At 38.7% G+C, this 24,216-nt stretch overlaps 1 protein-coding gene across 2 annotated transcripts in view; it reads right to left on the reverse strand.

Moving 5' to 3' along the window:
• The window catches only part of LOC139757866 (ATPase family gene 2 protein homolog A-like), a 229,525-nt gene that overhangs the window by 174,978 nt on the left and 30,331 nt on the right, over nt 1-24,216 (reverse strand). For both annotated transcript variants that reach the window (XM_071678773.1, XM_071678774.1), the window contains exons 2-5: nt 22,155-22,367; nt 10,190-10,369; nt 9,442-10,075; nt 904-1,028 (exon numbers count right to left, since the gene is read on the reverse strand). In XM_071678773.1, the coding sequence (XP_071534874.1) occupies nt 904-1,028; nt 9,442-10,075; nt 10,190-10,369; nt 22,155-22,278 (1,063 nt within the window). In that variant the 5' untranslated portion in view covers nt 22,279-22,367. The remainder of the gene's footprint in view (nt 1-903; nt 1,029-9,441; nt 10,076-10,189; nt 10,370-22,154; nt 22,368-24,216) is intronic.

Here is a 24,216-nt window from a genome sequence, read left to right on the forward strand (position 1 = left end):
TTATCTCATCTGCATTCTTAAAAATGGTCCTACCATCAATATACCCAAACTGACAGCATCACCAACACAGACCTGAAGCACACCAGCTTCCACTGCCTCAACATTTTTAGTTTTACATCCAGGGAAAGGCTTTTCCTAGGCTGTTTAGATGCACTATCTGAACTAAAACTTGCAAATTGTCTTCTAGGCATGATGGGTGAAAAATAGTCAAAAATAAATCAATGGGTCAATTAGAATGTGTGCAAAATTTGTACTATATCAACAGGGGAGAGCACTCTCACTGATTAGTTGTGGTCATATGTGTGTATGGTGCTCTGGTTGACAAAGTGAGTAAAAACAAAGAGAGCTGCTCTCAGCTTGTTGTGAGTGTTTGGAATCATGACTTGATTTCTTTTATGACTTTTTCATTTTTTTTCTAGTAAAACTAGATATCCACGATGCAAGCAATAGCGCTATAACAAAACAGCTTTCAATGGGTTAGCACAGTATTAGTTTTTATTGGGTGGGGGACAATTGTTCAATGGTGAGAAAGCCTTCTACAGAGGAGCAAATGCATATGTAAGAGTGGATGGAGAGTTGAACAAAAGTTACAGTACATATTTGGGTATGAGGCAGGGCTATGTGATGTCACCATGGCTCTTTAACATAATTATGTGATTGGAGTGATAAGAGAGATGAAAGTATAACAAGGGAAAGGGAGTGCAGAGATAGAGAAGATGGAGTGTAGTGTTGAGGTAAGGTGGCTAGTGACAAGCCTGTTTGCAGAAGATACTGTGTTATTTGTTGAGAATGAAAAGGAACTGCAGAAGGTTGTATGTTTTATGACATGTGTGATTGTAGGCGACTGAAGGTCATGCGAATTATGCGAGTAAAAATAAAGTAATACAAGGAATATTTACTTACCATCCATTGAACTAGTTAGACCATCCATCAGATGTAGCAGTGCTGTAACTATACCAGTATTTCCACTCTTGTCTCGGGAACTGCACAAAATGTCTATGTCATCAATGAAGAGGAGGCAGGGAGCCCTGTGGAATGAGATAAGATAAAAGAAAAATCAAAATCACTTCTGACTTAAAATGAAGACTCATCTTAGGTATTCTCTTATAGCCACTAAATACACACCTTAAACTGCCCTCCCCAGGCCTAAAAAAGAAGCAAGTTCTCGTATCATCTTTCTCATCTGGATACCACCCATCTCTACAATATTACAAACACTGATTCAACATATCTCAAGACAAATCGAGCCTAAGATGCAGCTTCCACACTAAACCCACTAATCGATTACTCCAACAATGTCCTAAATTCACCTCACAGAGTTATATACACATCTTCATAATCCTTGACCTATGGTCCTGCTCAGTCAACATATGTAGTTCCTGAACACTTGTGTTAACTCCATAGGAATGGTTCGTGAGGCAGAGAATAAAGTTTACTTATATTTATGATCATTTACAACATAACCCCAGGACCTTTTCTCCAAGAGATCCTGTACCCTCACTGGTGCACTACTTCAAGCAGTAGGGAAATGTGGAGTCTCTTACAGTGAATATTTCTTTGACAACACTATACTTCAATGATACAGACACGCCAAAAAGGATTCTCACTTGTGGTGTAACCTCTTTCAGATAAAGTTAAGTAACATCTATCTCTGAGTATAGGAGAGAAAGAATACTTCCCAAGTATTCCTCGCATGTCATAGAAAGCAACTGGGGAGGGGGGGTCTGGAATACCCACCCCGTTCCTTGTATTTCAGTTTCTAAAAAGGGAAACAGAAGAGTCAAGCAGGGAGTGCTCATCCTCCTTGAAGGCTCAGATTGGGGTGTCTGAATGTGTGTGGATGTAATCAAAAGGAGAAGAAATGAGAGACAGGTAGCATTTTTGAGGAAAAACTTGGATGAGTATGCACTCTGTTGGGGATGAGACAGCCTGGGAAGTGAGTCATTTGTTATTTGCCATTAGTATAGCTGGATGATTCAAGTAAGAAATTGCTGAAGATGGTGACTGAGTCTGGAAGAGTGTGTGAAAGGAAAAAGTTGAGAGTGATTATTAAGAAAACCAAGGGTATTAGGTTCAGAAGGGTCTTGGGACAGTTAGCTGGGATGTAAATTTGAATGAAGAAAAATTGAAGTGAATTTGGCATCTGGAAGTGCCTCCTCACCTCCCCTGCCTCAGATGCACATACTTGAAGGAACTTTCACCAGAAACTATCACCTTACTCCACTGTTGCTCACACCAGTTCTTGTATTACTTTACAAAAATGAGTTGTTTGCATTTCATTTCCTTAGTTAATGGATTTGGCAGCTGGCTTGCAAAACAAAACATGAAGTTCCTTTTGCAAGCTATGTAGAATGGTTCTCTGAGAGATGTTTTCAAGAAGTTATGGATGGTTTTAGTCCTAGAAGGTAATATGTAGATCTAGAAGTTTTCCATGGCTGAACAGGGATAGGTTTTGGTGGTGTGATGATATTGTCAGAAAGGGTATAAGCACTGACAAGCAGCAGCGTGATAGTGTTTTGAGTACCAAGTATGACTAGAAATCTTAAGTGCACCCATATTTTTTTGCCTCCAGACAAGAATTCAGGCTTTCTCCTCCTTAGAAAGGTAAGGGCCAACTATCTTCAAGTACAGGTTGAAGAAATACAGAACCCTAAAGCAAAATTCCTAAAGCGAGGTGGCAACCTCAATAAAGAAAGAATATCCTTCCCTAGTCTCAGCAACCACAAGTTCAGTGATTTCATTTTGTTATATGCTTTCACCCACAATAAACCTAAGCCATGTATCATCTTTGAAATACATAGGAATGGGGAATGAGATCTTTTGCAGACACAGTATATTCATATATTATACACATTTACTTGTTTTTGTATGATTTACACATAAAGCACATTTCTTACATTAATAAATGAAAGAAGCAGCTTACTTATAGTCATCAAAATATAAACACTAATAATGTACATAAAATTTTTTCATGCTCTAATTAGTATTAGACTGATTACAACAGTTAATATAAAATTCAGGCTTCCCACAAGTACACTCTCTCTGATGAAATAACTTAGTTATATTCATCAAAATATAAACACTAATAATGTACATTAAATTTTTTCTTGTTCAAATTAGTATAAGATTGATTACAACAGTTACTATAAAATTCAGGCTTCCCATAATTACACTCTCTCTTTGATGATCTGTAAGTGACTGTGATCAAAGATATTTTTCCAGTTGCATAGTCATATTGCTACAGACATCTATGGATAAGAGATGGTATTATAATTCAACTGGGGAATTCAAACCTTTACAGCCAAAGTCTCTGCCACTCTACTGACAAGTTGCAGCTTGTCGAGTGGACTAGTCTGCTGTTATACAAAGGAATACAAAGGAATTCAAATAGCAGCAGACTACTGGGGCCTTTAGAGGCTATTTGTGACAGAGGAAGATATCACAAACCCACAGATTCATTTGGTAAATGTTTAAAGGCATACTGATAATTCAAAGAGAATAGCCTAAAAATTGTTACTGTGACTATGGAGGTATAGATAATGTAAGTCGTGGACTTACAGCGAAGTATTCATTCTAATCTTTAACGTATCTATGGCACTGCTGTCAACCATTTTAATTGGGAAATTGTTCGAGATGTTAACATTCCTGTTGAAAAAAAGTACTTTGTCTAATTTGAGGTAAAACATTTGCCCATGAGTTAGTATCCATAATAACAAGTAAATTCAGATGAATCAAGTCTTAAGAACTTGACAGATTAAGATTATTGAAGTCTTTGGTGATTTTGAATACTTGCATTAGATCATGTCAACCTTCTCTTTTCTAAGCTAAACAGATTCCAGTCATTTACTCTGTCCTCAAAGGACTTGCTTCTCAGTCCGGGAATCATACTGGTAACCACTCGATACTGTAGTCTCTCCATTCTGTCTATGTCTTTTCTTAGGTAGGGTCATCAAAATTGAACACAATATTCAAGATGTGCTCAAACCAATAAACTGTATAAATAGCAATGATATCCATGGACTTGATTTTGGAATCCCTACCTATGAATCTAGGGATTTTGTACACTCTTTTCACTGCTTCTGTACACTGCTTACTTGGTTTTACGTCACCAAAGATTATTACACCCAAGACTTTTTCCTCATTCACCTTTTGCAGTTCAAAAGAATTCATACTGCAGCTTACCTTTTTGTTTTTACCACTAATATGTAAAACTTTGCACTTATCAATATCAAAATTCATATGCTACTTATAAGCTCAATCCATCAGGTGGTCTATGTCAGTTTGAAGCTGTAGACCTTCAAGTTCATTTGTAGAACTATTTCCCTGCTTTATGTCATCAGCAAATTTTTATATCTTGCAATGCAGTCCATTATATCATTAATGTATGTACAAGAAACAGAACCAGTCCCAAGACTGATCCTTGTGGCACTCCACTTATGTCTGACCATTCTGAGACTTGGCCATTAATCACCACTCTATGTTTATAGCCAGTCAACCAATTTCCTGTCCACTGAAGTAAAACCCCATCAGTGCCATGTGACTTAATTTTTGTTAGTAATCATTGATGCAGAACCTTATCCAAAGCATTCTGAAAGTCTAAATAGATAACATCAACTTCTTTACTTTCTTCGTACATGTCATACATGGTAATTGTATCATAAAAGAAATGAAACAGATCTGTCAAACATGAGTGATTTTGACAAAATCCATGCAGAGAATCATTTATTAAGTAGTGGTCCCCTAAATGGTGTACAATTCTATCTCGAATGATGGTTTCCATAAATTTTCCAACCACAAACATTAAGCTAATAGAGTATAGTTTTTGGGTTTGTCTCATAAATGTTTTTGAATATTGGTGTTACTTTGATAAAGTTCCATCAATTTGGAAACTTCCCACAGAAGTGATTTACTGAAAAGGGTAATCAGTGGCTTAACTATCTCATTTTTTGCCTTTTTTCATTGTTCTCAAATAAAACTCATCAGCCACTGCCAATTTATTTTCATTCCACTCATTGCTGAAGGTATGTCTTCTCCCTTTATGTCAATGCACTGAAGAACGTTTCCTTCTCCTATCAATGAAAATGGCTTTAGGGACATGGGTTGTCTCTTACTCATGAGTACAGATGCAAAAGAGTCATTTCATATTTTTGCTGTGGCTTTGCTGTCTTGAATCAAATCACCATTTTCCATAATTTATGGACCTATTGACTGAGTAATGACTCTCTTGCTTCTAACATGACTGTAACATTCCTAAGGGTTTTTTTTTTTTTTTTTTGCTATTTTCAGTGATATAAGGATCATAATGATATTTACTTTCTTATAAAATTCTCTTTCTCTACACAGATTTTCACATCTTTATCATGTTGGTTGTTGAATTTTCCGAGTCTCTTATAAACTACTTTCTTACAAAACTGGTACTTTTTATTTCACCATTCTATCACCCTGGCTTCTTTTTAGAAATAGACTATCTTCTCATTGGGACTTGTGTTAGCTCTAATGCTCTCTGAAGGTTTTACTGAAGCTTTTTCAAGCTACACTCATGCCATTTTCATTAGCCATGTCATCTCAGGTTTGTCTAGCCATCAAGGGCAGTAAGAAGATCATTGAAATTTGCACACTTAGAATCAGGTATTTTTCTGCAACTATCATGTTGACCAACACTATATGCAGGTATGAAAGTGATCTCAAAAGTAATTTGTCGGAGATAACTTTAACCAAACTTTTCTCCAACATTATCAATGAGACCCTCATTTGTAGTTAGAACTAGATCTCTTCTCATCACAAGTAAGTTTCTCAACTGACTGGATTAGGGCACTCTCAAGAAAATTCAGGCAGAGTCAACATCTGGAGCTTCTGAAAAGGAATTCCCCATTTAGATATTCATTTTACTTTTTTTTATTTTTTTATTTTTTTTGCTTTGTCGCTGTCTCCCGCGTTTGTGAGGTAGCGCAAGGAAACAGATGAAAGAAATGGCCCAACCCACCCCCATACACATGTATATACATACGTCCACACACGCAAATATACATACCTACACAGCTTTCCATGGTTTACCGCAGACGCTTCACATGCCCTGATTCAATCCACTGACAGCACGTCAACCCCGATATACCACATCGATCCAATTCACTCTATTCCTTGCCCTCCTTTCACCCTCCTGCATGTTCAGGCCCCGATCACACAAAATCTTTTTCACTCCATCTTTCCACCTCCAATTTGGTCTCCCACTTCTCCTCGTTCCCTCCACCTCCAACACATATATCCTCTTGGTCAATCTTTCCTCACTCATTCTCTCCATGTGCCCAAACCATTTCAAAACACCCTCTTTTGCTCTCTCAACCACGCTCTTTTTATTTCCACACATCTCTCTTACCCTTACGTTACTTACTCGATCAAACCACCTCACACCACACATTGTCCTCAAACATCTCATTTCCAGCACATCCACCCTCCTGCGCACAACTCTATCCATAGCCCACGCCTCGCAACCATACAAAATTGTTGGAACTACTATTCCTTCAAACATACCCATTTTTGCTTTCCGAGATAATGTTCTCGACTTCCACACATTCTTCAAGGCTCCCAGGATTTTCGCCCCCTCCCCCACCCTATGATCCACTTCTGCTTCCATGGTTCCATCCGCTGCCAGATCCACTCCCAGACATCTAAAACACTTTACTTCCTCCAGTTTTTCTCCATTCAAACTTACCTCCCACTTGCCTTGACCCTCAACCCTACTGTACCTAATAACCTTGCTCTTATTCACATTTACTCTTAACTTTCTTCTTCCACACACTTTACCAAACTCAGTCACCAGCTTCTGCAGTTTCTCACATGAATCAGCCACCAGCGCTGTATCATCAGCGAACAACAACTGACTCACTTCCCAAGCTCTCTCATCCATAACAGACTTCATACTTGCCCCTCTTTCCAAAACTCTTGCATTCACCTCCCTAACAACCCCATCCATAAACAAATTAAACAACCATGGAGACATCACACACCCCTGCCGCAAACCTACATTCACTGAGAACCAATCACTTTCCTCTCTTCCTACACGGACACATGCCTTACAACCTCGATAAAAACTTTTCACTGCTTCTAACAACTTTCCTCCCACACCATATATTCTTAATACCTTCCACAGAGCATCTCTATCAACTCTATCATACGCCTTCTCCAGATCCATAAATGCTACATACAAATCCATTTGCTTTTCTAAGTATTTCTCACATACATTCTTCAAAGCAAACACCTGATCCACACATCCTCTACCACTTCTGAAACCACACTGCTCTTCCCCAATCTGATGCTCTGTACATGCCTTCACCCTCTCAATCAATACCCTCCCATATAATTTACCAGGAATACTCAACAAACTTATACCTCTGAAATTTGAGCACTCACTCTTATCCCCTTTGCCTTTGTACAATGGCACTATGCACGCATTCCGCCAATCCTCAGGCACCTCACCATGAGTCATACATACATTAAATAACGTTACCAACCAGTCAATAATACAGTCACCCCTTTTTTAATAAATTCCACTGCAATACCATCCAAACCTGCTGCCTTGCCGGCTTTCATCTTCTGCAAAGCTTTTACTACCTCTTCTCTGTTTACCAAATCATTTTCCCTAACCCTCTCCCTTTGCACACCACCTCGACCAAAACACCCTATATCTGCCACTCTATCATCAAACACATTCAACAAACCTTCAAAATACTCACTCCATCTCTTTCTCACATCACCACTACTTGTTATCACCTCCCCATTTGCGCCCTTCACTGAAGTTCCCATTTGCTCCCTTGTCTTACGCACTTTATTTACCTCCTTCCAGAACATCTTTTTATTCTCCCTAAAATTTAATGATACTCTCTCACCCCAACTCTCATTTGCCCTCTTTTTCACCTCTTGCACCTTTCTCTTGACCTCCTGTCTCTTTCTTTTATACATCTCCCACTCAATTGCATTTTTTCCCTGCAAAAATCGTCCAAATGCCTCTCTCTTCTCTTTCACTAATAATCTTACTTCTTCATCCCACTACTCACTACCCTTTCTAATCAACCCACCTCCCACTCTTCTCATGCCACAAGCATCTTTTGCACAAATCATCACTGATTCCCTAAATACATCCCATTCCTCCCCCACTCCCCTTACTTCCATTGTTCTCACCTTTTTCCATTCTGTACTCAGTCTCTCCTGGTACTTCCTCACACAAGTCTCCTTCCCAAGCTCACTTACTCTCACCACCCTCTTCACCCCAACATTCACTCTTCTTTTCTGAAAACCCATACAAATCTTCACCTTAGCCTCCACAAGATAATGATCAGACATCCCTCCAGTTGCACCTCTCAGCACATTAACATCCAAAAGTCTCTCTTTTGCACGCCTGTCAATTAACACGTAATCCAATAACGCTCTCTGGCCATCTCTCCTACTTACATACGTATACTTATGTATATCTCGCTTTTTAAACCAGGTATTCCCAATCACCAGTCCTTTTTCAGCACATAAATCTACAAGCTCTTCACCATTTCCATTTTATTTATTATACTTAATCATTGTTTCTTGCATCAAAGAGGTAGCCAGGAAACAGACGAAGAACAGGGCCATCCACTCATATAGACATATATATACATAAATGCCCATACATGCACATATACATAAATATACATACACAGAAATATACATATATTAACATGTACATATTCATTCTTGCTTGCCTTCATCCATGCCCAGCGCTAACCTGCCCCACAGTTAACAGCATTGCTACCCCCCTGCTTCAGTGAGGTAACGCCAGGAAAACAGACAAAAAAGGCCACATTTGTTCACACTCAGTCTCTAGATGTCATGTGCAATGCATCAAAACCACAGCTCCCTATCCACATCCAGGCCCCACAGACCTTTCCATGGTTTACCCCAGACGCTTCACATGCCCATTTAGATACAAGTATATTAAAATCTCTTACTGTAATAAAATACTGTTCATTACAACTTTCTGCAGACTGATCATGAAATCTTTCGTCTACCTCTGTTGTCTTGCAGGAACCTGTAAACTAGTCCTACTCTTTTCTTATATAGTTTATCTTTTATTTCAACAAAAATGAAGGTGATATTCTCAACAACTAAAACAATTTTTGATATTTGCAGTATGAGGATTAACATCAGGAATCTTCAACTTATCAATATACACAAAATACTATGTAAATGCCTTTAAATGAAATTATAAGGTATCAGATGAAGATGATTTTCAAAAACACTGATATTTACATGCCTGTCAATGTACCTAACAATTATCGTTCACCCCATTCCCATTTCTAAAGGGTGGATCAGTACATGCAAGCATGCATCTTTTGAGGAAACATGCTAAAGGGAGTAGTTCATGTAGAACTTTTCAGTCAAAGCTACATTTGAACTAGGAACAAAAACAATACATACCTAATTGCAGCCTTGTTGAAAATCTTCTTCAGGTTCTGTTCTGTTTCTCCTCGAAACTTGCTTTTCACATCTTCCAGCAAGATGCTGATACATTTGTTGCCAAACTTTGCTTTTAAAGCCTCACCTATTAAACTTTTCCCACATCCAGAAGCTCCACTAATCAATATCCCTTTAACTGGTTTCACATTTGGTGTAGGAGAAAATAACATATCAATTTGATTATGTAAATTTTGTAGCTCAGTCTGGTAACCACCAACATCTTTAAATTCAATCTCATGATTCATAGGTTTCATTAGAGCTTCTGTGGCACATTCTGTATGAATATGTGTTTGCCAGATACACTGAAATGGTGTTTGGGGACACTGTGTTTCATGTACAGCAAAGAATTTGACATTCTGTACCTTTAGGGTAACCTTCTGACTCAGATACTGAACAACAATATTCATGCTAGCACATATAACCAAATTGCTAAAAACAAGCTGTTCTTTCAAAAACTGTGTGAAGAGTACTGATCCACTCAATTCTTTATGTGAAACATGACAAAAGGAAACATCCTCAGCAAATAACTTGGGACAATGTGAAGATAGAGTGATGTCATCCCCTTCGCTGATCAAGTTCGTGTAGGAAACAACACCTGCAAATGTAAAACTAAGATTACAAGTGCATTCATTATAAAAACATAAAGATACATATTGATTTCTAAAAAACAGAGCATATTATAAATTCCACATCATATCTGCATACTTACTTTCAGCAACAATAGATATATCTTCCTTTAACTTCTTATCCAGAACCAGCAAAGCAGGAAATGTACCATTTTTGGTCGAAACAGTTATAAATTGATCAATAAAACCTCTTTTGGCTGCCACTGGTGGTAACATGGCAACAGTCAGGGAGTGAATCTTAAGAAGTTTTGCTTGAGTTTTACCTGTCAAAACATTTACAGTATTAAATTGTTAAAAACATAAATTATCAGACACTCAACAGTTTGAACATGTAAACCTATTTACTACACATCTAAAAATATTGGCATTTACAAATGATTTGGGGAAGTGTAAGAGAAAGCACCAGGAGGTCAAGAAGAAGATGGGGTGAGTAAGTATCAGTAAACTATAGGGAAAATATAAAGATGTTTTGGAGGGATATTAATAAAGTGCAAAAAAGCAAGAGAACAAATAGGAATATCAGTGATGGACAAAAGGGAAGTGGTAAAATATTATGATCAAATGATAAGGAGATGTGCCAGAGGTGGAGGGAATGAGAAGTAGGAGACCAAATTGGAGGTGGAAGGATGGAGTGAAAAATATTTTGGGCAATTGGGGCCTGAACATACAGGAGGATGAAAGGCATGCAAGGGATAGAGTGAATTGGAAGGATGTGGTATACCGGGGTCGACGTGCAGTCAGTGGATTGAACCAGGGCATGTGAAGCATCTGGGGTAAACCATGGAAAGTTCTGTGGGGCCTGGATGTGGAAAGGGAGCTGTGGTTTCGGTGCATTATTACATGACAGATAGAGACTGAGTGTGAACGAATGTGGCCTTTGTTGTCCTTTCCTAGTGCTACCTCGCACACATAAGTGGGGAGGGGGTTGTTATTTCATGTGTGGCGAGGTGGTGATGGGAATGAAGAAAGGCAGACAGTATGAATTATGTACATGTGTATATATGTATATGTCTGTGTGTGTATATATATGTATACGTTGAGATGTATAGGTATGTATATTTGCGTGTGTGGACATGTATGTGGGTGGGTTGGGCCATTCTTTCGTCTGTTTCCTTGCGCTACCTCGCTAATGCGGGAGACAGCAACAAAGCAAAATAATAATAAAAAAAACATTTCAACGTATACATATACATACACATATATACACATGTACATATCCATTCTTGCTCCCTTCATCCATTCCTGTCGCCACCCCACCACACATAAAATCGCACGTCCCCCCCCCCTTTCCCCTCACACATGCAAGGTAGTGCTAGGAAAAGACAACAAAGGCCACATTCTTTCACACTCAGTCTCTAGCTGTCATGTGTAATACACTGAAACCACAGCTCCCTTTCCACATCCAGGCCCCACAAAACTTTCCATGGTTTACCCCAGATGATTCACATGCCCTGGTTCAATCCATTGACAGCACGTCGACCCCGGTATACCACATCCTTCCAATTCACTCTATCCCTTGCATGCCTTTCATCCTCCTGTATGTTCAGGCCCCAATCGCCCAAAATATTTTTCACTCCATCCTTCCACCTCCAATTTGTTCTCCTACTTCTCATTCCCTCCACCTCTGGCACATATATCCTCTTTGTCAATCTTTCCTCACTCATTCTCTCCATGTTTCCAAACCATTTCAACACACCCTCTTCTGCTCTCTCAACCACACTTTTTATTTCAACCCATCTCTCTTACCCTTTCATAACTTAATCAAACCTCCTCACACCATGTATTATCCTCAACCATTTAATTTCTAACACAGCCACCCTCCTCTGTACAACCCTACCTTTAGACCATGCCTCGCAACTATTTAATATTGTTAGAACCACTATTCCTTCAAACATACCCATTTTTGCTTTCCAAGATAACGTTCTCTCTTTCCACTTTTTCCTCACAGTCTTCATCACTCCCAGAACCTTTGCCCCCTCCCACACCCTGTGACTCACTTCTGCTTCCATGGTTCCATTCGCTGCTAAGTCCACTCCCAGATTTCTAAAACACTTCACTTCCTCCATTTTTTCTCTCTTCAAACTCACATCCCAATTAACTTGTCCCTCAACCCTGCTGAACCTAATAACCTTGCTCTTATACACATTTACTTTCAACTTTCTCCTTTCACACACTTTTCCAAACTCAGTTTTCAACTTCGGCAGTTTTCTCACTTAATCAGCCACCATGATGTATTATCGGCGAACAACAACTGACTCACTTCCCAGGCCCTCTCATCCCCAACAGACAGCATACTGCAGACTGTATACAATAAAGGTAGGCCAAGATAGACATTGACTGAGATGGAGGTTTCTTCTGTGAAGGTACTGACTACTAAAGTTACAGGTCATCGTCACTCAATGAGAGTAACAGAGCACATGAGAACTAGGGAACATGATACACGATCTATACATGACTGTCTTTACATTTTTCAGCATGGAAACAGAACACATGAAGTATGATGGTCTTATTGGAAAGGGTGATCATAAAGTGCTTGTTTTTTAATTGGTGGTGGAGGATGCTAGAGGGAGATCAGAATGGGGACAGAACGTTGTACTGATTAGGTTCTTTTGAGGGTACTGGTAGGGAAAAGGAGTTCCATAATAAGAATATGAACCAGAGATACAGAAAGTGCTGTTAAATCTCCAATGAAGAGGTCATAATATGGGTATCTCTGATGGCCAATAGAGTAGAAGACCAGAATGGAGAGAGATATGGTTGAACAAGAAATGTCATAAAACAAGAGAGCCTGGGGATTTACTATGTGAGAGATATAAAAGTTACTCTAGCCAGCCTTATTATGAAGGATACAGGAGAGCAAGGAGTTAGTATTGCAAAGTAAGGAGGGAAAAGCAGAGGCATTTTAAATCTTTTTCTTAAAAAGCTCTACATTCCAAAATTATACATAAGATCATCTGGAACAAACTCCCCCTGAAAGAGCAAATACTAGAACAAACACCCAGTGAAAGAGCAACTAATCGTGTTCAGGGATACTGTGGGAAGAGGTTTTGAGGATGATGAGTAAATATGTGAGAAGCTGAATAAGTTTAAAAGTATTTTCAATGACAAACAATAATGCACCCGCATTACCTAGGTGGGATGGGGATCGAGTCTTGGAATGTAGAGCAAATGGCAGAAATGACATAATCAAGCAATCAAAACAACTTGACCCATTCAAAGCCCATGGTCCTGATGAAATCTATCCAAATGTGCCAAAAGAATGTGCAGAGGCACTTACTATATTCAATAAGTCATTAATGGAAGGTGTAGTGCCAAAGATCTAGAAGAGGGCAAATTCTGTGTCTATAGTTCAGGCAGAAGACAGGGAAACAACATTGAATTACAAGCAAGTCACTAACAGTAAGAAAAGATATCAGAAAGTAAATAAATGACTAATTGCAAAGGAAAGACTTTCTAACAGGGAGACGACTTTAGAGAAAACAGGGTATGCATAACCAAACTTCTAGACTTCTATGAAAGAGTGAGTTCCATCTAGATCAAATAGAGGGATGGGTAGGCTGTGTTCTTAGACTAATAGAAAGCCTTCAACCTAGTTCATCACAGGAGGTTCAATGGAAAGCTAGATCTACATGCAGAAATAAGTGGGATGGGCTCCTTCATTGGATAGTAGATTACCTTACTGGAAAGGAGCAAAGAACATGGGCAAATGTGCATACTAAAAGCAGGCTGGGGTTAAAAGTCATGTGCCACATGGCTCAGTCTTGAATCCACTGCTCTTCTTGGTGTATATAAATTACTTGTCTGATGGACTTGAACCTTATCTAATCATATTTGTGAATAAAGCTAAGATCATGAGGAAAATAAAGAATACAAAGGAATTCAAACAGCAACAGACCACTGGGTCCTTTAGAGGTCATTTGTAATTGCAGATAATATCAGAAACTCACAGATTAGTGTGGTAAAAGTTGGAAGGCATGTAGATAATTAAAAAGAAACAACATACTGTCAATGTGACAATGGAGAAGCAAATATTGTAAGTCATGAACTTGAAGTGAAATATTTATTAATTCTAATTTTAAATGTATCTACAGGTATAGCACTGCTTTCCACCACTCTAACTGGCAAATCATTCCACCTGATAACAATCCTGTTGAAGAAAATGTACTTCATGTCATTGAAGGTAAAATCTTTGCCCATGAGTCTCTATCTATTACTATAAGTGAAATCAAACAAATCAAGTTTCAAGCAGGCAGTTAGATCAAGATTATCAAAGCTTTTGATAATTATATACTTGTTTTACACTGGGATACTTGTATTTCATCATGATTGCATGAGCCTACGGGGAACCTGCACAAAATCCAAATATGATCAGATAAATATATGAGATTCAATCCAAGTAAGTTTAAGGTGACGAAGATAGAACAGAGTGAAAGAGGGCCTTCGGGAGATAATTACCAAGCAATAAAAGAATTGCAGGAATCTGCATGTGAAAGAAATCTACTGGTTGAAATTATGTCTAATTCACCACCTAAGCTACACATTAAAAGTATGCAAGAGGCATTATCTGCTAGCAAATTTAAGAATCACACCCAGATATATCGACAAGATAATGTTTGTAAACATATTCACCACATACCATATTTTGCAACATAAAAGACAATTTTTGCCTAAAAGTCTTCCATAAGTCATGCTGCATGTAATACACTGAAAGTAAGGTACAGAATGACCATAGCACTGGTATTAACCTGAATTTCAAACATCATAAAACAGAAAGAATCTCAAAACCTAAACCAATACCTTGTATATGAATCTAAATAATTCATTTCAGACAGTGGAGTCATCACTGATCTAGTATATATGTAAAGTGAAAATTCACCCATTATAAGCAGTTATCATAAGGTTGAAGGTGATTGTGATGAGTTTTCTGGATATAAAGATGAATAAAAGCTAATGAAATTTCCTTTTATTGTTATCTAATTCAATATCTGATATAAAAGGTACTGATTATTCAATGGCTAAAAGAATAATAATCATTAATGTACATGTATTTTTATATACCAGCATTTCGCTTTCTTCAAGAATGAAGAAATGCTTAATTCATGTTTTAGGAGTTGAATGTTGCATATTAACAGTAAAATATCTTAATAAGCATTTCTTCTTTCTTTACTATTTCTTCCTTAACTAGCGTATGATCTTCCAAATCAAAAATAATCAGGGATTTAAGGTAGTAGTTGTTAACAGCTGCCCAGGGTGGCACTACCATCCAGACTGAATAAAGTGGTGCCTGGAGCCATCTTACACTCTCTGATAGGATTGCTTGTCTTACTTTCTGTCTCATCAAAATGGAACTACTGGGCTAGTCCTACCACCTTCTCCTTACGAGCACCATACACCTATTCAAACCTTGCTTATCATTTTTTTTTCACATAAGTATTCTTGCCAATTCCTGTCCACTCTATCTACTCAAACATTTCTAAGTACCATGATATAGTAGAACAAATCAATAGCCCCTAGTCCCCGGCATCATAGGGTGCTAAGAATCTCCAGATTTCTGCCTGACTACTACCAAAGAGAGAAAGGGCTCTGGTAGTAGTAGTACTGGCCCGTCCCACAACCTTTCCCTCTCTTTTAGACCTTCCTCTTTTTCTATTCACTGTACCAACATTCATCGTCTCTCTAGTAACCTCCTCGGTTGAACACCATCTGTCAAGTACCTCTCCTAATATCTTACTTCTCTCTGAGACACAGTTGTCTCTCTGAGACACAGTTGTCTAGTGATCCTCTCACTAGTCCCTTTTTCATAACTAACTATATCCTCCACTCATGATTCCAGTTCAAAGGTGATGGCTGTGCATATTTCAAAATCACCACACCTGTTGCAAGCCTCAAAAACCTTGAGTCCTCAAACATATCCTCTTTTACACCTATTGTTCTCCTAATTCTACAAATTTCATATCTTTCTTTGACTATATAAACTCCTGCCATGAGACTGTGACATCCTCTCACCCACAAGCTGAGATCCTCCACCTTGAGGATTTCAGCTTTCACCAAAGGGAATGGTTGAATTCCTCCCATACAGATGGTGGAGGTTGAAGCCCTCACAATCTCCATTCTCAATGATTTAGAGCAAATTATCTCCCACCCTATCCATATTCCTGACTGCTGGGATCACTCTCCTAACATTCTGGATTTGTTTTTCACCTCTAGTCCATCCTACTGTAAACACAAAATCTAGCCCCCAACTGGTTCATCTGATCACACTCTCACAAATATATCAATTTCAATGGCACCTCCCCCTCCAGCAGCTCCTTCTTATTGTAAATACTGACACCTCAACAAAGCTGACTGGAATAACTTACATAGTTTCTTTTCTGACTTTCCTTAGGTAAATTATTGTCCCTTATGTGGTGATGCTTCTGTCTCTGCCAGGCATATAGCAGAGGTTAATTTTGTGGAATGGAAGCATTTATCCCCTATTCCTCCAAGACAATCACTTTCTCCAATCCATGGTTCAAATGTTCTTGCTCTGAGGCCATTCAGGCAAGGGATCAGGCATATCTGGCTTGGAAAAACTCTCCTTCTCTAGCTCCCATTCAGCTTTTATCACTGCCTGCAATCACTGCAAGCACATTATCCATGAGGCAAAGCATTCCTTAATCAAAGGAAGTGTGATAACCTCTCCTCGTCATTCACTGATAGGTCTTCCTGGTCTTTAGCTAAGGTCATCTCCAACAGCTTCTGTCTCTCTAACTTGCCTTCACGTTTCCCTTCTGACAGTAATATAGCTGTCTCTACCATAGACAAAGCAACTCTGATTCCCTTTCTCCTCTAACTCCACCCTGGATGACTTTAACATTCCTTCATCTCTGAACACAAGCAAGGCTTATGGTCCTGATGGCATCCATCTCTGTGTACTGAAAGAGTTTGCCTCTGAACTTGCACCTGTGCTTGCTTGTCTGTTCTGTTTTTGTTTAAAAACCTAAACTTTTCCTTCTCCTTGGCAGAATGCATTGATACATCCCATCCCTAAGAAGGGCAAACATTCTGACCCCTCTAACTACTGTCCTTTTGCTTTGACATCTCCCATTTCTAAAGTCTTTGAACCCCTCTTCAACTCATATATCCTTAGATATCTCAAAAAAAAAAATCAGTCTTCTCTCTGATCACCAGTGTGGCTCCCATAAGGCGAGATCCACCAGTGATATTCTTTCCTGTTTTACTAATGTCTGGTCATCATCCCTGAAAGATTTTGGAGAGTCATGTTTAGTTGCCCTTGACATATCCAAAGCTTTTGATTGGGTGTGGCACTGGGGTCTCATCCCTGAGCTCCCCTCTCTTGGCTTCCTTCCCTCACTTTGCTCCTTCTTATGTAGCTTTCTCTCTGGTCAATCTATCTCTGTGGTTGTTGATGGATCAGCCTCCCCTCTTTTCTCCATCAACAGTGGTGTCTCTCAAGGTTCTGTCTTGTCCCCTACACTTTTTTCCTTCTTTAATAATTTCCTCTTCTCCACAAATAATCAAATAATCTAATGCATTCATTCACTGCCAACTCAAAACTGCATTCATCCACATCCATCAATTCTGCTCCCTATTCTCTCACTTGATCTGCATCTCATCTTGAGGCAGCTTCCTCATAAAACTCAGACTTGGACAGGATATCTCGGTGGGGGAGACAAAACTTTGCTAAGTTTAATGCTTCTAAGACCCAGTTTCTATCCATCTCTGTCAAAAATTCCTCATAACTCTCGTCTTTCCTTTGATGGTTCTGTAATTCCACTTCTTGACTCAATAAACACACTAGATTTTATGTAACATCCACTCTTTCTTGGAAACTCCACATTACAGGAATAGCTAAGTATGCCTCTGTGAAACTGGATGTCCTGTATAGATGTCAAAACTTCTTTTCTTTTGAACAGCTGCTCCATTTATATGGAGGACTGATTCGTCCTTGTACAGGGTACTGCTCTCACATCTGGGGTGTTTCTAGGTCTGCATCTTTACTTGACAGATTTAAGTCAAAAGCAGTGTGGCTTATAAACTGTCCCATGCCAACTTCCAAACTTGACCCTCTTGCCCAACACTGCAATTTTGGTTCACTTTCCCTCCTCTATAGGTATTGCTATGGTTTTTCCTCTCAAGAGCTGGCTGCTTGGCTACTTGTGTGCCCACACCACTGGCTTGACTATGCAATACTTGGAAAGCTGTTGTCACATGATTACTTTGTAACCACTGGCAACTCGAGGGTGGGCCATTTTGACAACTGCTTCTTTCCCGACAGGTTGAAACTTTGGAACTCTCTACCTTCTCATGTCTTTCCCAATAACTATGATGTGGCACATTTCAAAACAGAGGTTTTTCACTCCAAAATAAGAAAATAATTTCCCTTGTTTTTTCTATTTCCCTTTCATAATTTTCTCTATAGTTCAATTAAGGCCTGGCCTCAATGTGGATTTTTGTCCATGACTAGAGCCTTCAACATAAATGAATAAAAGAAAAAATCTATCGACCTCCTGCTTTACCAATCTTTCTAATTTTGATGACAACCACTTTTCAGCTAAATCCTCCAGTAATGAATCATCAATGTCTGTGTCTCTGACTTTACTTCTTTTTGCATCTCTCTGCTCAATTTTGTCAACAGATTCTATGTGTGTTTTATTCCTCTCTTCTAACTGAGCAGCTGCCAATATTGTACCTTGTGCACCTCCCTGACCAATACATTCAGTAAATTCTGTTAGCCTTTTTGTCCTCACCTCTAACTAAACAGCCTCTAGGATATCCACACAGTACCCATCAGACCTTATTTGTTTTCTGATGAATTCACCTCCTTCCACTGATTATGTAACCCCTGAATCTACCCCACTAAAATGAATTGCTGTTCTTAAACAGTGACTATATTTCTAGGGTCTGTAAGTTCCTCTCTCACATCATGACATCCTTGATGATCCTTGATATAAAAACTCAGTTTCTTTAACTCCTGCTTTATTTGTATTGCCTTCTGGTCTAATTTCTTCATAATATCCCATACATCTGTTTCCCAGTGATTCCTCTTTCATCCCTTCCCATTACATCTTCTTTACACATGTTGCTATGACTGACTGGTCTTGGAACTTGGCACATTCCTGTATTTGAGTCTATAACAGACTTTCTTGTTTCAGGTGGTGCTAGAAATCTTAATCCAATCTCCCAGAGTAATACTATGACCACTAGTAAAGTTTATTAAAACAAAATAACCTCAATAATGAGAAGAATCCAGATCATGAACCAAGTGCTGCCTTATTATCAGAATTAAATTTCATTCCCTTTTGTCACATCAGACCTGCACTTTTATACAGCACCTTAGCTACATCTATTTCATTCCCAAAATGTAAGCTGCTCACTCTCTTAAACACTCCTTATATTCAATCTGAACTTGGGAAGTTTCCACTCCTAAGCTCTATTAAACACCAAAAATTCTGCATACTCAAACAGAATACCAATATGTATATCATTTTGGGACCAATTATCATTCTGCTCCCCCTCCACCTAGTTGTACACAATAGGTTCATGTGCTGCCAACTCTTCAAAATTTCAAAAAAGAAGAAAGAAAAAAATAGATAACTGCCTGTAGCTCTTCTCAGGTGAGTGGAGGGCTATGTGCGGCTAAGTGGTGATTGAAAACTTCTGTGGAGAAGCAGACATTCTGTTCTGGGTGAGCCATTGTTACAACTGTGCAATGTAATTACCTTCATTTTGCTGTTGTTACACAAAATCTATCAAAAAAAATATCATTACCCTCACTCCCACTGACAAGCAATGCAAATAAAACCTAAAAGAACTCTCCTTTAATATGCCCAGGCAACATATCAAGCTTTAACAGAAAACATTTTGGCCCCGTTCCATTTCAAGCACTTACAGACATCTTCAACCACTTCTGACTACACAACAAAACCTAACATCTGGAATCTTCACAACGCAATTCCAATTCTGAAGCATTCAAACCACCCAATTCCCCGCTTATTACTACCTTATACACATTCTCTCTTCAGTGTCCAAACTCTGTGAAAAATTAATCAGGGCTTCACACTTAACCACTCCACCACCACACTACAAACAAACACCGCACAACGCGTCTTTGATGACTTCAAACCCCCCTCCCACACACTTACACACACACACACAATATTAGTGGCTACAGACATCAAAGCATCTGACCAGTGACAAAACTGAGTGGATAACTTCACTGCTGGCCACCACGCCAAAGTCATTCACAAAACACTTAAACTCTACTATGGAATTCCCCTTATGGCAGTTCTTTATTCAACTCTCCTCTGTTTTTTCTTACATTACCTCACATTATCTCCAGGAAACCCAAGGTGAAGGTTCTCTCTTATGCATACAACCTCAAAATCACACCACAACACCCTAACAGCACAGTAGCAACAACAAACATGCAGCACTACATTACACAACTGGAATGAAGGTTCACCATAAACAGAATGTCTCTATCTAAACAGAAATCTTCAATCACCCTTTTAACCCCATACAGACACAAATCCAACCTACATCTTCCAATCACCTTGAACAAACAATTACTCCCATTGAACAAAACACCAACTATTCTAGGCATAACTAACAATACACACACATAACATTCATGCCCCACACCAAAAAGTCAACAATGAGGCAATGTTCTAACTAAATGCCCTTAGGACACTAACTATTACCAGATTTGTACAAGAAAAAGAATCCCATGAGATCCTCTATAAACAATTCACCCACGTAATAACCTTGCTCTTATTCACATTTACTCTTAACTTTCTTCTTTCACACACTTTACCAAACTCAGTTACCAGCATCTGCAGTTTCTCACATGAATCAGCCACCAGCGCTGTATCATCAGCGAACAACAACTGACTCACTTCCCAAGCTCTCTCATCCACAACAGACTTCATACTTGCCCCTCTTTCCAAAACTCTTGCATTCACCTCCCTAACAACCCCATCCATAAACAAATTAAACAACCATGGAGATATCACACACCCCTGCCGCAAACCTACATTCACTGAGAACCAATCACTTTCCTCTCTTCCTACACGTACACATGCCTTACATCCTCGATAAAAACTTTTCGCTGCTTCTAACAACTTGCCTCCCACACCATATATTCTTAATACCTTCCACAGAGCATCTCTATCAACTCTATCATATGCCTTCTCCAGATCCATAAATGCTACATACAAATCCATTTGCTTTTCTAAGTATTTCTCACATACATTCTTCAAAGCAAACACCTGATACACACATCCAGAGCAAATGGGAACTTCAGTGAAGGGCACAAATGGGGAGGTGATAACAAGTAGTGGTGATGTGAGAAGGAGATGGAGTGAGTATTTTGAAGGTTTGTTGAATGTGTTTGATGATAGAGTGGCAGATAGAGGGTGTTTTGGTCGAGGTGGTGTGCAAAGTGAGAGGGTTAGGGAAAATGATTTGGTAAACAGAGAAGAGGTAGTAAAAGCTTTGCGGAAGATGAAAGCCGGCAAGGCAGCAGGTTTGGATGGTATTGCAGTGGAATTTATTAAAAAAGGGGGTGACTGTATTATTGACTGGTTGGTAAGGTTATTCAATGTATGTATGACTCATGGTGAGGTGCCTTAGGATTGGCGGAATGCGTGCATAGTGCCATTGTACAAAGGCAAAGGGGATAAGAGTGAGTGCTCAAAATACAGAGGTATAAGTTTGTTGAGTATTCCTGGTAAATTATATGGGAGGGTGTTGATTGAGAGGGTGAAGGCATGTACAGAGCATCAGATTGGGGAAGAGCAGTGTGGTTTCAGAAGTGGTACAGGAAAAATTATAAGCATGAAATATGAAAATAGTTCAATAAGTCCTTTATCAGTACCTTGCAACTAGGGTTAGAAACTGGAGGACAACTGCATTCATCCTCAGACTCTTTTGTTGACAAAAAATAACTACCCATTTCCTATACCAGGTTACTTCACAGATTAAAGACAAAAGATTACATATACACACTGCATTACTATTAAATCAAATCTTGAGAAATTATCTTACCATGGAGTTTCTCAAGTGGTATAAAAACCACCTTCACTGACATTCTGGTTGGAGATTTTCTTGGTTTCTTGTTCAACTTCAAATGAGCATTTTTGGATGAAGTAATTCTGGGTGAGTCCATCATTTTTCTTTTATCGGTTTTAGGTTGTCTAGACTTGAAATCATGACTTCATGTGATATTACAATTAAATTTCTATACAACTGCACAACATTCTGGAAACAAGAGAAAAGATAACATGTGAAATATCACATAGAGTACACTCAATTCAATCCAAACTAAAACAATCTGAATAGAATATGCCTCTTTCTTGAACTAACTTCTTTATTTTAATATGACAGCCATATCATTAGAATTCCTCAGCCTAATGGTATTATAATTAATATAATTTTGCACAAAAATGTTTCCTTCCCTATATAATACATGAATACCAGATGAAATATTTATTCTTTACCACTGAAAAGTTCATACAGATGAGATGTGGTTCACACAAGCACATATATCATACAAATCAAGTATTTCAATCTGTGGGTATCACAATTAATCGTAGGAAGTGTGGCCAATCAGCCTGGAGTTCACTTGTGGTGCTTATTGGTGGGTCATTTTCTACTCTACTGTCAATCAAGAGGAACGATGACAAAATCACCAGCTCTGAGAATTAGACTGGAGAGGAGCCAATAAATAGAGGAAAAACTCTGCTACATGGGTGGAAGCTCAGAGCCATAAGTTGGTAACATCGATCTCTAGCAAGAGACCACAGTTTCAGGCATGAGTGTGCACTAACAAATCAGAAATACCTAAATCATAATGATACAATTTTCCACAAAAGTGTTAAAGTAAACAAATGGAAATATAATATAGTGATATCAAATTATGCTGTGGACTACATATGACTCATATCATGAGTTGAAAATTACAAGTGATATATGAGGCACCCACTGAAAGAACTGTGTAACCATCCAAAATAAAAAATGCCGTAAAACACTTAAAATTCAGCAGTCATTAAATTATTTCAACTCTTGAACTAAGAAAGATAAAATACTCTTATTTTCTAGGTTATGGCCTCAAAATTAAGCTGGAATAAAGGAAAATAAATATTCAGCACTGTTTGGAGAATGTATATTAGTATAGTGTTATGCATGTAAACAATGTATATATGAAACTGAAAATTAGTTCTTCATCTAAACTATGTTTTTAGTTTAGGGGTGAACTACTGGCCTGACTGAGGAGCATTAAAGTGGTGCCCAGAGGCATCTTACACCCTCAATGGTAGGATTTTAGGTTTTATTTCCTGTCTCATCAAAACAAGACTACTGGGCTAGACCTGCCACCTTCCCCTTACAGGCACCATACACCTTATTTTTTTCACATAAGTTCTCTTGCTGGCAGAATTGTTTTTAGACATAATCATGACAGATTCTAACAAACTTATGGCCCCTAGTCTCTGGCATCATGGGATGGTAAGAATCCCTGGGTTCCTGCATAACTCAACTGCCAACTATAATTAGAGGGAGGGCTCAGACAACAGTAGTAGCAGCTCCTCCCATGACCTTTCCCTCTTTAACAGACCTCCTTCTTTTCCTGTCAACTATATCAACATTCATTGTCTTTCCAGTAACTTCTCTTCTGTTGAACACCATCTTTCTAGTACCACTCCAAATATCTTACCTCTCTCTGAAAACTCATTTGTCTATTGATGTTCTCACTAGCCCCTTTCTCATATCCAACTATAATCTCAACTCGATTCCAGTTCACATACCTGTGGTATACCTTGATGAACATGAGTCCCCACACTTTGACATTATCTAGTTCAAGTTCTGTCTTCCTTTGTTTTACCTACTGCTCTTCTAATTCTACACATTCTGTAACTTCTTCAACTATCTAAACTCCTTCCATGAGGCCATGACATCCTCTCACTCGCAAGCCAAGATCCTCTACCAAAAAATTTCAATGTTCACCATAGGGAACTGTTGAACTCCTCCCATACAAACAGTGGAGGGACTGAAGCCCTCATGTTCTCCATTATCAGTGATCTAGAGCAAATTATCATCCACTCCATCCATT

This window comes from Panulirus ornatus, chromosome 28 (assembly GCF_036320965.1).
Source record: "Panulirus ornatus isolate Po-2019 chromosome 28, ASM3632096v1, whole genome shotgun sequence".
Classification (NCBI taxonomy): domain Eukaryota; kingdom Metazoa; phylum Arthropoda; class Malacostraca; order Decapoda; family Palinuridae; genus Panulirus; species Panulirus ornatus.